Genomic DNA, 13013 nt, shown 5'->3' on the forward strand with positions numbered 1-13013 from the left:
ACTTATTATGTTTCTTTTATTGTTTTATTTTAGAAATATTTTATGTAAAAAAAAACCCATCCATCTTTTATTTTTCTATTATTTTGTTATAAGTATCTGGGCTTGTTTTTATTCTGAAAAAAAAAAACAAAAAACAACAACAAAAAAACCCCCCTATTTTCTTGTATTTAGAATTACTGTTATGATAGGGGCTTACTGTCATTTGCTTAAAATAATTTTTTTTTTTTTTTTTTCATTTTCATCATATTAAGTTGCTTGCTGCTGTTATTATTAATGGAGAAGCAAGCTAACATACCTTGTCAATTTTATTTCTTCAAATATTTACATGGAGTTAGAGGAGGAAAACCCTCCAAAATCAATCAAACAAAAATTCGAGTTTTGACAGATAAATGTCAGGATAACCTTGTTAGTAAATAAAATAAAGTCAGTTTTTGGACATTAAGTAAACAAATTCAATATCAGTTTACTTCTTCTATCTACATAATAATATTGTTTTTCTTTTCACTCACAACTCAAAAACTCATCTGACCTTTGCTTCTGTTCATCAGTCTGTGTGTCGGCTTTATTTTCTGCCTTTGTTTTTCTCTCTTATTTTTGAGCAAATTTCTTTCTGTTAAATATGGATCCAACTTTGCTAATATTTTAACAGCTGACACAATAATCTCTCAAAAGAACATTTCTACTTGTTGTTTTAGCCAGAGATTGTGGCCATGCTGGGGCATTGCCATAAATAACAATGCTTTGGCAAGGAACAGTCATTGCATATATCTTTTCTTAAATGGTCTAGACCAGGGGTTTTCAAACTGTGGTCCGCGGACCACAGGGGGTCCACAAGGACAAGACAGGGGGTCCGCAAGGACAAGACAGAGGGTCCGTGGACAGCAAATACTTTTTATGGGCAATTTGATTTTATATATGTTTTTTAATCTAAATCTTTTAATTGACAATAAACCTATTTGTTAAATACTGTTAAATAAATAAATGTAAAAATATATGTTATTTTAAGCAAATATTTATGTATAAATTTCATAAGCGTTTATAAGGGGGTCCCTAAGGTAAAGCCTGAAATACAAAGGGGTCTGCAAGTCAAAAAGTTTGAAAACCCCTGGTCTAGACACAAAGATACTGAGTAAAGTTTCTCTTTGAAAATAAGTTATGTAGCCCCAGGTCTGCTCTAATTGAGTAGACTTATGATAAAAGACATTCCAGTCATGACTATCCTGTCTTTTTTCCCATATGCAGGAAATCTAGGATTTCATTCTTCATGTCCCCTTTTTTTATGTTTAAGACAGTAGAATGTAATTTAAGGAAGATCTAGCTGCCATTTCTCATCTTTTATTTAGCTGGGTAATGATTCTATCTGTATGGACCCCAAAGAAATGTTAAAGATATGCTTATCAAATATACAAAGATGATTTTCAGTGAATGGGTTCACTGCTGAATGCTGCAAGGCAGGGATGAGAAAAGGACCGAGACATTGGTCCTTTAAATAAAATTTTCCCAGTCTCTCTGCATGTTAGTGGAACATCCCTGAGACAAGTGGAGAAGTTTAAGTATCTTTTAAGACTGTATTCACTAGTTGTTGTGGCTGATGCCCCCAGGCAAGAAGTGGGCTGGTCCACTGCTAATAAATGGTGGACTGTCACAGTCAGTAAGGTCTGTTGGCGAAGGTACACCATTTGGACCAGTCCTGTAGAGATGGCGAAATACGTCATCATCATGGGACATATCAGTGACGATGAGGGTTTGGACAATATCGCCACTGGGACATATCACAGGGCAAGAGGTTGAACTGGATGCTAGAATTGTGTGTGTGTGTGTGTGTGTATGCGGTTGGCATTAGGAAGGGTATGTAGCTGTAGAAACCATGCCATGACAGGAAGCCTAAACAGTCCTTCAGCTGGTCAGCTCCTATCAAACTGTCCAACCCATGCCAGCATGGAAAATGGACATTAAATGATGGTGATGATGATATATATCTATACATACATACATACATGTATATATACACATTCACACACACACACACACACACACACACACACACACATTACTCTCCTACAAATTCAATGCCTTTGTGTGCCTTTGTTAAAGATCTCTCTATATTAGATAGAGAACAGGTTGAAACAGATCTGATTGGGTTAAAACATGATACCGCTTCCGCTACAACACACCATCACCTTCTCACTGTAATTTTGCCTTTCTGACATGTGTAAACAGTGATATCTCCCCTGTATTGTCTATTGCTGCCAACAAGCATTAATAAATATTGCAGACAAGTATCAAAATATAACTCAAGAGTCAGATAAATCACAACAGCCATGTATTATATACCCATTAGTGCTAACAAGTTAAGTGCCTTAACCAAATAGATTTATCATAGCAGCAGTAATGGATATTCAAATATTCTGAAGATGTAATGAAGATATAACAAAGTCTTATGTTTATATATTCAAAATATTTTAAAAATAATGTGGAAGAGGAGAAATTTACTGAAGAGAAGAAAGAATGCTCTGCAATCTGTTGGTTCTTGTTGTATCTCGGGAGGGTCATTGTGTCAATAATAAACACGTCCACTGGTTCAATTTCACTTCTTTATTATCGGTTTATTTAACCAACTAGTTAATTGATTACTTTGTTAGCTATTAGTGTAATGACCTTCCCAAGATTAAAAAAATGTGTTTCAACATATGAGTTCACATCAAGAGTCTTACAAACCGAATTCAAAAACAAACTATTATATCTTGTTGGGCACTAAATTCACTACAGGTTCTACCATTCAAACACAATATTTTAGAATCTAAAGGCGACAAGTTGGCAGAAACGTTAGCACACCTGGTGAAATTAAGTACCAGTTGCATACTGACGTCAATCTAATCAACTGCCTCCACCACCCAAATTTTGGGCTTTGTTCTTAGAGTAGAAAAGAATATTTTAAAATGTAAAGTTTCCATGTTTTATAAATGAAATTTATAGAATTTTTGTTTCCAGAACAAAATGGATGCAACACCGTAGTTTAAGAGCATTAAAATGTTGGTGTGGTGTTAAAGAGTAGCCTCTTACCCAAAGTGTCACAGTGAGTAAGGTAAACCTGGGAATTGAAACTAGTGTATCACAAGCTTACGTCTTCCTGTACGATACTCATCACTGATTCTATCATTGAAATTAAATGTCATTTTTATTTTATTCCATTTTTTTGCACCCATTTTCATTGCTGGAAGATTGATGGTGGTGTAAATTGATGGAAGTGTAGATTGATGGAAGTGTAGATTGGTGGAAATGTAGATTCATGGTGGCTTAGATTGATGAAAGTGTAGATTGATGGTGGTTTAGATTGATGGTTGTTTAGATTAATGAAAGTGTAGATTGATGGAAGTTTAGATTAATAGAAGTGAAGATTAATAGTGGTTTAGATTGATGGAAGTGTAGATTGGTGGTTGTTTAGATTGATGGAAGTGTAGATTGAGGGTGTTTAGATTGATAGTGGTGTAGATTGATGGTAATGCAGCTTGATAGTATTGTAGATTGATGGCGGTTTAGATTGATGGAAGTATAGACTGATAACAAAATAGATTGAAGGTGGTGCTTATTGATGGTGGTGTAGTAGAGTGATGGCAGTATAGATTGATGGCAGTGTAAATTTCTAGCAGCTGAGACTAATGGTGATGTAGACTGATGGCAATGTAGATTGACGGTGGTTTTTGACTGATAATAGTGTAGATTGATGCCAGAGTAGATGGATGGCAGTGTAGATGGATGGTGGTGTGCATAGACTGACTTTATCAGAGTTTCCAGCGGAAGAATTTATATTGCGCAAATTAAATTGGAGACATAAACCATAAAATATTCTTTATGCTGTTCATGTCTCTTGGAGTGTGTAGCAACATTCAGATACGAATGATCTTTCACTGCAGTTAATTTAAAGAGGAAATCAACTTCCCTGTATTACAGAAGTAACTATATTCTCTCTTTCTCTCTCTTCTACTTTCTCTGACTCCCTCTCACTATGTGTGTGTGTGTGTGTGTGTGTATATGTATGTGCATGCGTGTCTGAGTATGTGTGTGTGTGCATGCCTGTGTGTGTGTGTGTGTGTGTGTGTGTGTGTGTGTGTGCATGCATGCATAGGTGTATGTTAGTTTGAATGTGTGTATAGTGCATAAAGTTATGCTAGTATTCAGGAAGTTAGGAGCAGTGATCATCAACAGACATTGATAGTAGTTAAGAAAGCAGAAGAGAAGACTGAAAATATATATCAAATGATATACATCTCTACAAGTTCTCTGTCTGCTGCTCTTCAAAGGGTTAGCAAATATTTCAAGTTGACATTAGTTCTGTTTTTCTGTTCCTTAACAGTATAGGGTAAACATAAACTGTTTATCTGGAAAGAAATTCCATTTGCTGCTCTCAGTGTAAACTATGGACACATAAGAGGTGCAATGGAATCACAGGTAGATTAAGAGATAAAGTCATCTTTTTATGTGACAGGTGTGCAGGAACAATAAGCACTAAGAGCACACGAGAATTAGATTCTATCAAATGCCTAGGGGGCTCTCTTGATGTTGTAGACAGTTTCTGTTACCTAGGTGACCAAATTAGCAATGGTGGAGGATGCTCTGAAAGTATTGTTTCTAGAATAAGAATAGGTAATAGTTCAGAGAGCTATTACCTCTGTTGACAACAAAAGGACTCTCTCTCTCAGAGTGAAAGGTAGACTGCGTGATGCTTGTGTGCAAGCAGCTATACTCCATGGTAGTGAGACATGGGCTCTGAATGCAGAAGACATATGCAGACTGGAGAGAAATGAAGGTAATATGTAATAGGTACAACATCAGTGTACATGTATGACAAAATGCAAATGTATTGAGAGAAAAGTTGGGCAGAAGAGGAATCAAATGTAGCATACAAAAGAGAGGACTCTGCTGGTTTGGAGATGTGATGCGTATGAATGGCGATAGCTGTATAAAGTAATGCCGATCACTGAACGTGGATGGTATTCGTGGAAGAGGGAGATCCAGGAAGATGTGGGACGAAGTGGTGAGGACTGATCTCAGGATGTTGGACTTCACACAGGAAATTACCATGGACTGAGATGTCTGGCAATATGAGGTTCTTGAGTTCTAGAAGCATTGTGCGGCCCACCCACATTTAACAAGAAAACCTCTCACACACCCTACCACAACAAACCAAACTACAGCTCTACGTCACTTCTCTTCTTTACATTTCCATTTCATGCATTAGGCTTACCTCCCAATCCTGTCCCCTCAGCCCTGTACAACTGTATCATTGCTCTCTGCTAGCCCCTGACCTGTGTGTTCCACCCACATATCCTGTCTCACTGGTATCATTACTATCCACTAGCCCCCAACTTGTGTGTTCTACCCACACATAACAAGAAAACTTTTCACACACCCTACCTCAACAGACTAATCTAACACATCTCTCCCCCACACTTCCTCCTTCATACACTGTCCCTAGCTCTCACTCCCCAATCCTATCCTCACAGCCCTGTTTCTCAGTATTATTGCTATCTGGTAGCACCGCCTCTATATATACCCAGGTTTTCACCACTCACGTCCTACTCCCCCTCCGTACTCTCTTTCACAATATACTGCCACTTATATTATGACATTCGAACCTCAAGGGTATGCCCTGGCACTTGCCACCATCTATATCTCTCTCTTCTTTTACTCAACCATTCCGTTTATGTTCTGATCCCTGTCCCTTGTTAGTATACCCGGCACTTTGCCACCATCTCACCATCTCTATCCTGCTGTCCCCACTCTCTCTCTCCTTCTCCTGCTCTTCCCTCAGGTTGGGTAACCATGTATTTCCTTTCCTGTTTTTGTTTTCATTCCTGATCTCCCCCCCAACCGGCTGAGTAACCTTGTTCCTCCTCTGCAGCAAGCTACCTGTTTCTGCCTAACTATAACCTTTCATCCTCTGACACAAAATCACCTCCTCCAATGCCCCCTCCCCTCTCAAAAGATTTTTTTTGCCTTGCAAGGTACTTGGTGACTCTGTCAGTGCAGGTGCCACTTAAAAAGCATTCAGTCAACACTGTAAAATGGTTGGCATTTGGAAGCGCATCCAGCTGTAAAACCCTTGCCAGAAGTGACCTCGCTTGTGCTTGTGTCACGTAAAAGTCCACTCTGCTGAGTGATTGGTATTAGGAAGGGCATCCAACTGTAAAAATTCTGCCAAAACAGTCACAGAAGTCTGGTGCAGGGTTTACCTGGCTAGCTCCTGTCAAATCATCCCATCCATGCTAGCATGGAAGGCGGATGTTAAACGATGATGATGATGATGATGGTAAGCAAAAAATCGTCAAAAGTGAATAAATCTATTTAAAAATGGCTACACATTTTTTTAGATTCAGGTGCATTTTCAAATCCCCAAACAAGTTTTATATTTTTTCTGCGTGGGAATACACCTCTTCTTTCCATATATATATATATATATTTATATATGTGTGCACGTGCATGTGTGTGTGTTTATATATGCACACCTATTTTAGCCTTCTCCTCAAGCCTTTCACTGTAAAATTAAATTCCAGTTATGATGTTAAATCTCTACTAAAAATAGAAGTTATTTTCTCTAAGTCACATCACATAAGTAAACTTGATGTATTTCAGAAACTAGTTTCAAACATGACATTCCTCAACAAAAGATAGATTGATATATAAAGCTGCTTTACACACATTCTGCAATAAAAGGGTTAAGAGCTGTTTCTAAGTTCACCAAATTGCCATTACAGTTTCATCCAACAGTGGGAATTGAGCATTAATTAGAGGTCTTCTTCTTTCAGAGAAGTGAGGAAGCCATTGCATAAATAGGCAAACAGACCCGTTATGCAGTATAATGATTGTTTATTAGTAGGCACAGAGATTTCTTTAACTGGAGTTAAATGCAATGGATCAAAGTGCAATTTGTTAGGCTAATTTGATAATCCAGAATACAGATAGATTTAGCTGAAAATGTATGCTTGTTATTATTCTGTGTTATACTAGAAGTATGAATTTATATGCATTTTTATTATGTTCATCAATGATGTGACTACATATACTGATATCATCTCCATAGGTGTACATGCCTTTCAACATGTTTTTATGAATACGATGGCCTATAGTTTTGTCAGAAACACGCAACCTTTATAAAGTGAAATCAATATGTTTAAACTGGAACAATTAACCAGTGACCTTGAATATTTTAAACACTTATACCATCAGAAAGCAGCATGATACAGTGATGTGTGTGATGTAAATTGATGGTTGTAACCGTTTTTGAAGACAAGACTCTTCTAGTTGACTAAATGATCTGAGTTGATCAGCAGCTAAGTACCTAACGATGTGAATTCGTTATTAGTGTCAGAGGAGCCAACTACTGACTTGTCAACATTAATGACATGAATTAAGGTGACAAGGTGGCACAGTTGGTTGCACAACAGGCAAAATGCTGCAAAGTATTTCGTCTGTCCTTACGTTTTGAGTTCAAATTTCGCTGAGGTCAACTTTGCCGTTTTTCCTTTCAGGGATGATAAATTAAATACTGGTTGAGTTAGGAAGGGCATCCAGCTGTAGAAACTCTACCAGATTAGATTGGAGCCTGGTGCAGCCATCCGGTTTGCCAGTCCTCAGTCAAATCATCCAACCCATGCTAGCATGGAAGCGGATGTTAAACGATGATGATGATGATATATATATATATATATATGAGGTCTGGTCAATAAGTATCCAAACAGTTGCCATAGTAACGAAGCTAAAGCATACAGAGTGAAGCCGCTTGGCAAAGATTGACCTTGAACTCTGCTGTGCATGAAGAACTAAGTTTTAACGTTCCAGCTTACTTCAGCTGTTTACAGCAGTGCTTGGAAGGAAAGTGTGTAGTGTGTGATCATCACATTGACCATGACAGAGAAAGTTGTCATGGTGATACCTGCTCAGAGGCCAAAGCAAAGTTGCAGAAAGTGTATGGAGAGGGGTGTATGAGCCGCACACAAGTGTACGAGTGGTTCAGGCATTTCCAAGATGGCCGAAAAGAGTTGATATTGATGAATGTTCTGAGAGACCTATAACCAATAGAACTGAGAAAAACTTTGCAGATGTGCATGCAGCTGTAAAGGGAAATCATTGAATCACCAGCCGTGAGTTATCAAAGGATGTGCAGATTAGTTACGGCTCAGTTTAGTCCATTATCACTGAAGATTTGGGTTTGAGACATGGGTTTGCCAAGTTTGTGCTAAAATTGCTTTCAGCTGACCAAAAATATACTTGGGTTTCAGTTGCACAAAATCTCCTTGATTGTATTGAGAATGAGGAAAACTTTTTGCAAACATTGTGCAGGCCTCTGAGCAGGTATCACCAAGCTTTTGGCCAAATTTGATGCAGATTCTCTGCTCAACTTTCTCTGTCATGGTCAATGCGACAATCACACATTACACACCTTCCTTCCCAGCATTGCTGCAAACAGCCGATGTGAGCTAGAGTGTTAAAACTTAGTGCACATGCACAGCATGGTCAATTTGTGCCAAGCGGCTTCACTCTGTATGCTATAGCTACGTTACTATGGCAATGGTCCGGATACTTATTGATCAGACCACACACACACACACATGCACATTAAGAAAAAGGAGGATTTTGGATAAAATTTTATCCTAAATTCTGACTACCTCCTGATAGCGCTCTAGCTTGCCAGCTCTGGTCAAACCGTTCAACCCATGCCAGCATGGACAACAGATGTTAAATGATGATGATAAAATCTGTGCACCACTTCAAACAATCTATGCATGCATACATGATACATACATACATTTATTCATTCATTCTTTTCTTTTCTACTCTGCTAATTGTTTACATAATGCAGAACTAATGAAGTGGGTTGCAAGTTCAATTCCTTTTAGGGATGAAAACATACAACCATGTTTATTATCTTTGTTTTCTGTAATAAACTTGACTGTAATTATATATATATATATATATAAGCACCCACTACACTCTCTGAGTGGTTGGCGTTAGGAAGGGCATCCAGCTGTAGAAACTCTGCCAAATTAGATTGGAGCCTGGTGTTGCCATCCGGTTTCACCAGTCCTCAGTCAAATCGTCCAACCCCTGCTAGCATGGAAAGCGGACGTTAAACGATAATGATGATGATATATATGTGTGTGTGTGTGTGTGTGTGTGTGTGGTATGATGTCCAACACGTAGTAGTGCACTTGATCTCTTTAGAGAATAAAGATATTCTTATTAATAAGAAGCACAGGAAAAACCTGGTGAAAGCAACTTGAAAAACATCAAGAGAAAATCAATATTCCAGCCAGGAAACCCAGGGTGGCTGGATTTCATTAAGATTTTTTTGTGTGTTTGCTGTTGTTGTTGTTGTTGGTAGTAGTAGTAGTAGTAGTAGTAGTAGTAGTAGTAGTAGTAGTAGTAGTAGTAGTAGTAGTAGTAGTAGTAGTGGTGGTGGTGGTGATTATATACTTGAAGAAGAAATAATCTGAATGAGGAATTACGAAGTAAATCTAATTAGAAATAGGTCCTCCACAAAAAATGTGGTAATAGATCTGCTGAATTAAGCATGAAACTGTATATTAGAGTAAAAAAAACCAAAAAAAAAAACCCCATCAAGGACATGTCATTTCAATTATGTTCACAAAAAGAGACTCAATGAAAGAATGAAAGAAAGTCTAAATTATGTTCAGTAATATATGATGCACTGCACAATAAATATGGGAAACATTTGACATGTATATTATAAAGGTGTATTGCAAATATGTATATGTTTGTACAAGAAAATTGTAATATATTTTATATGGGAACTCGTTTATATTAACCATAAGAATTATAAGCAGTGAATGCATATTGGATAAAATTTCTATGTTGTGATGCAAGTATGTCTCAACATAACTGCTTTATATTATAAGACATATATTTATATCATATGTTGGGGGAATGCATGTTATATTGACTATTGATATTATATATTACTTTTGATAAAGGAACTGTGATCAGAGTGTAGCTGGGCAATAGATATGTCATAACAATTGCATATCAGACATAGGGAATGTATGTTATGCCAGTGTATTTATTAAATACTGGGTTTAGCTCATTTATTTTACAATGCTGTTATTTATGATGTCATGAGTATGGAAGTACATATATATGCCTGTGCCTGGAAAAGCGTTGCACATAGGCAATGCTACACTTTAAACATGATTCACCTTCAGCTTGCTAAAGGTTAAAGTAGAAGGCTAAATGTGACAAGTAGTTAGTAGAGGGAGGTAAAGAAGCAGTAGGTTTACATAATAATATAGCCTTTATTTACGTTATTTACATTGGACGGATATGTGTCCTCATCTTGTTTGTTGTTACCACAATGTTTCGGCTGATTTACTCTCCAGCCTTCATCAGGTGTCCTGGTGGAATTTTGAACCCAACACTAGGTTCTCAATCCTAAGGCATTTTTTTGCTGCTGTTGTTGTCGTTATTGTTATTATTATTATTATTATTTATTCACATTGAAGTCTAATTCTGGCTCTGTACCGATTAGATAATACTGCTTTTTATTTTAGAAATGAGGAATTCTGTACATTATTTACATTGGACGGATATGTGTCCTCATCTTGTTTGCCGTTAACACGTTTTGGCTGATTTACTCTCCAGCCTTCATCAGGTGTCCTGGTAGAATTTTGTAGAAATAAGGTATGGAATTCCTCATCTCTAAGATATAGAACAGCATAATATATACTGTATATTCCAGCATATAAGACACACTTTTTAAATCTTAATGTATGTGTTTACCTCAAAAGAAGAATGCAAAGGAAATTATAGGTGTTACATCTGAGTTTCCCTTCTCCTTGGGAAAAGTCTAAACAAAGACCAGGAACCTCTCACTCCCATCTTTTGAATAGCTGTTGATCCCGCTAAGTTCTTCTGTTTTTTGACAGGTCTTGTTTTTCATCCTGTGGGGTTTCCAATGAAAATCACCTTCCTTATGAAAGGCTTGGTAGGGTTCTTGATTTAGTTGCCAGTGGCCTGACCATGTGACATACATGCATACATGAGTGGGGGTCATGTACCTGTGAGGATGGTGAGCTGGCAGAATCATTAGCACACGGACAGAATGCTTAATGACATTTCATCCGTCTTTATGTTCTGAGTTCAAATTCTGCAGAAGTCGACTTTGCTTTACATTTTCTTTTTGGGGTCAGTGAAATAAGTTGAGCTCTGGGGGCTATGTAATTGACTAGACTCTCCCTCAAAATTTCAGGCATTGGTATTGAAAAGCATATAGGATCTAACATTAAAAAATATAAAATTAATTGAAGAAGCAATGTTCGTTTAAAATAGGGATATTTTCTTTCAATTTATAATGAATTATTTTGAACAATTAAATGGAATTAATTTTTAATTCTTTCTCAAATTTCATTTAAAAGAAATCTCAGAGGAAAACTATTTTGTTTCTATTATTTTCAAGTTAAGGTTGAAAAAAAAAAACAAAAGACATTTTGAATTATTCTCTATATACATGTACTTATAGATGGGTTAAGGACCTAAAGAAAGAAATCCCCAAAAGCAAAGAAAATATAAGAAAACAAGAAGCAATTGAATGCCTTCAATTGACAATAAATTATTTTGAACAATTACCTAGAATTATTTCTTAAAATTAACAAAAAAGAAAAAAATGACAAACCTACAGTTAGAAATACTGTAATTCTTTTCTTTTTTTCTCATTAATATCTTAAATTTCATTTCTTTTTTCGTGCATGTTTTTTTAACTAAATAGTAATTTTCAATTTTATTTTTTTTGCTTCAGATATATCAATTAATATGAAAATTCATTTTTTCTCCTAAATATGAATTTCTTATTTATTTTCTCACGTTTTCTTTTTTTTATTCTAATTTTGCAGCCTGATGATAGAGGAACAGTAAGTACATTTGAAATTTGATACTGTCATGCATGCATACATTATTAACACCAGATAAAATTTAATTTTTAAAAGTAAATTTTTTTACTAACCAATGAATATAAACTTGCGCACGTGTGTGTGTGTGTGTGTGTGTGTGTGTGTGTGTGTGTGTGTTGTTCTCCTGAAGGACCGCTGTGGATCTGCATTCTAATGTGCTATGAACACCCGCTGCAGAGGATGCAAATTACCACAATAGTGAAAAGTGCATAGGGAACAAATGGCATAAACTGCATCTTGTGTTTATCATACTTTTTTGGGGGATGGTCACCTTTTACCACTTAAACGCACACACTATCTTTTTGATGTATTATTTTCAGGTTAAGGTTGAAAAAAAAAAAATAACAGTGGGATTGAACCTGGAAGTAAGTGGTTGGGAAGCAAGCTTCTTACCATACAGCCAAGTTTAATCTTCTGTCTAATAACAGTTGATATGAATGCTGGTTGGCTGGTTTCTTGATTTCTCCACTCACACTTAGAAAGAAGCTGGCAGAGAGAATAAAATTGAGATACAGAACAAATGAATAGAAGAGAAGTAGGATGAGTGCATTAATGAGACATGGTGGAAGACAATGCTAATTCTGAAAAAAAAATACACATTTTTTAATATGAAATTTTGCAGAGTTAGGCTTTTGTTGGAATAGATTGCGATTAAGCTGATAATATTTAGAAAAGTAAAAATGTACATTCATTGCAAATTTACAAATGAGAAATTTGTTTTACTTAATTTTATTTTAAAGTAATAGGCATTTTTCTTTTGAAAATTAGTATTCATTTCATAATTCTGTGTAAGCACCAAGAAATTTGATAAAAGTTAAGTTATAATTATTGTTGTATATGAGCCATATTTCCTGATGTTACCCATGATGGCAAAAGTATACATCAAAAGTTTACCTGTCATATCACATGTAACATTCTTGTATATAGGCATACATTCATATATGTGTGTGTGTATACATATACACACACACATATACACACCTATTATACACACACATGCACATATACATATATATATATATATATATATATATATATATATATATATATATA

The 13013-nt window shown here is 36.1% G+C and overlaps 1 protein-coding gene across 1 annotated transcript in view; it reads left to right on the forward strand.

Annotated features, from left to right (window-relative positions):
* LOC106884137 (alanyl-tRNA editing protein Aarsd1) overlaps window positions 1-13013 on the forward strand; it is a 380618-nt gene that overhangs the window by 130750 nt on the left and 236855 nt on the right. Inside the window, exon 3 of the mRNA XM_052974125.1 lies at window positions 11904-11921. Coding sequence (XP_052830085.1) covers window positions 11904-11921 — 18 coding nt within the window. The remainder of the gene's footprint in view (window positions 1-11903; window positions 11922-13013) is intronic.

This window comes from Octopus bimaculoides, chromosome 17 (assembly GCF_001194135.2).
Source record: "Octopus bimaculoides isolate UCB-OBI-ISO-001 chromosome 17, ASM119413v2, whole genome shotgun sequence".
Classification (NCBI taxonomy): Eukaryota; Metazoa; Mollusca; class Cephalopoda; order Octopoda; family Octopodidae; genus Octopus; species Octopus bimaculoides.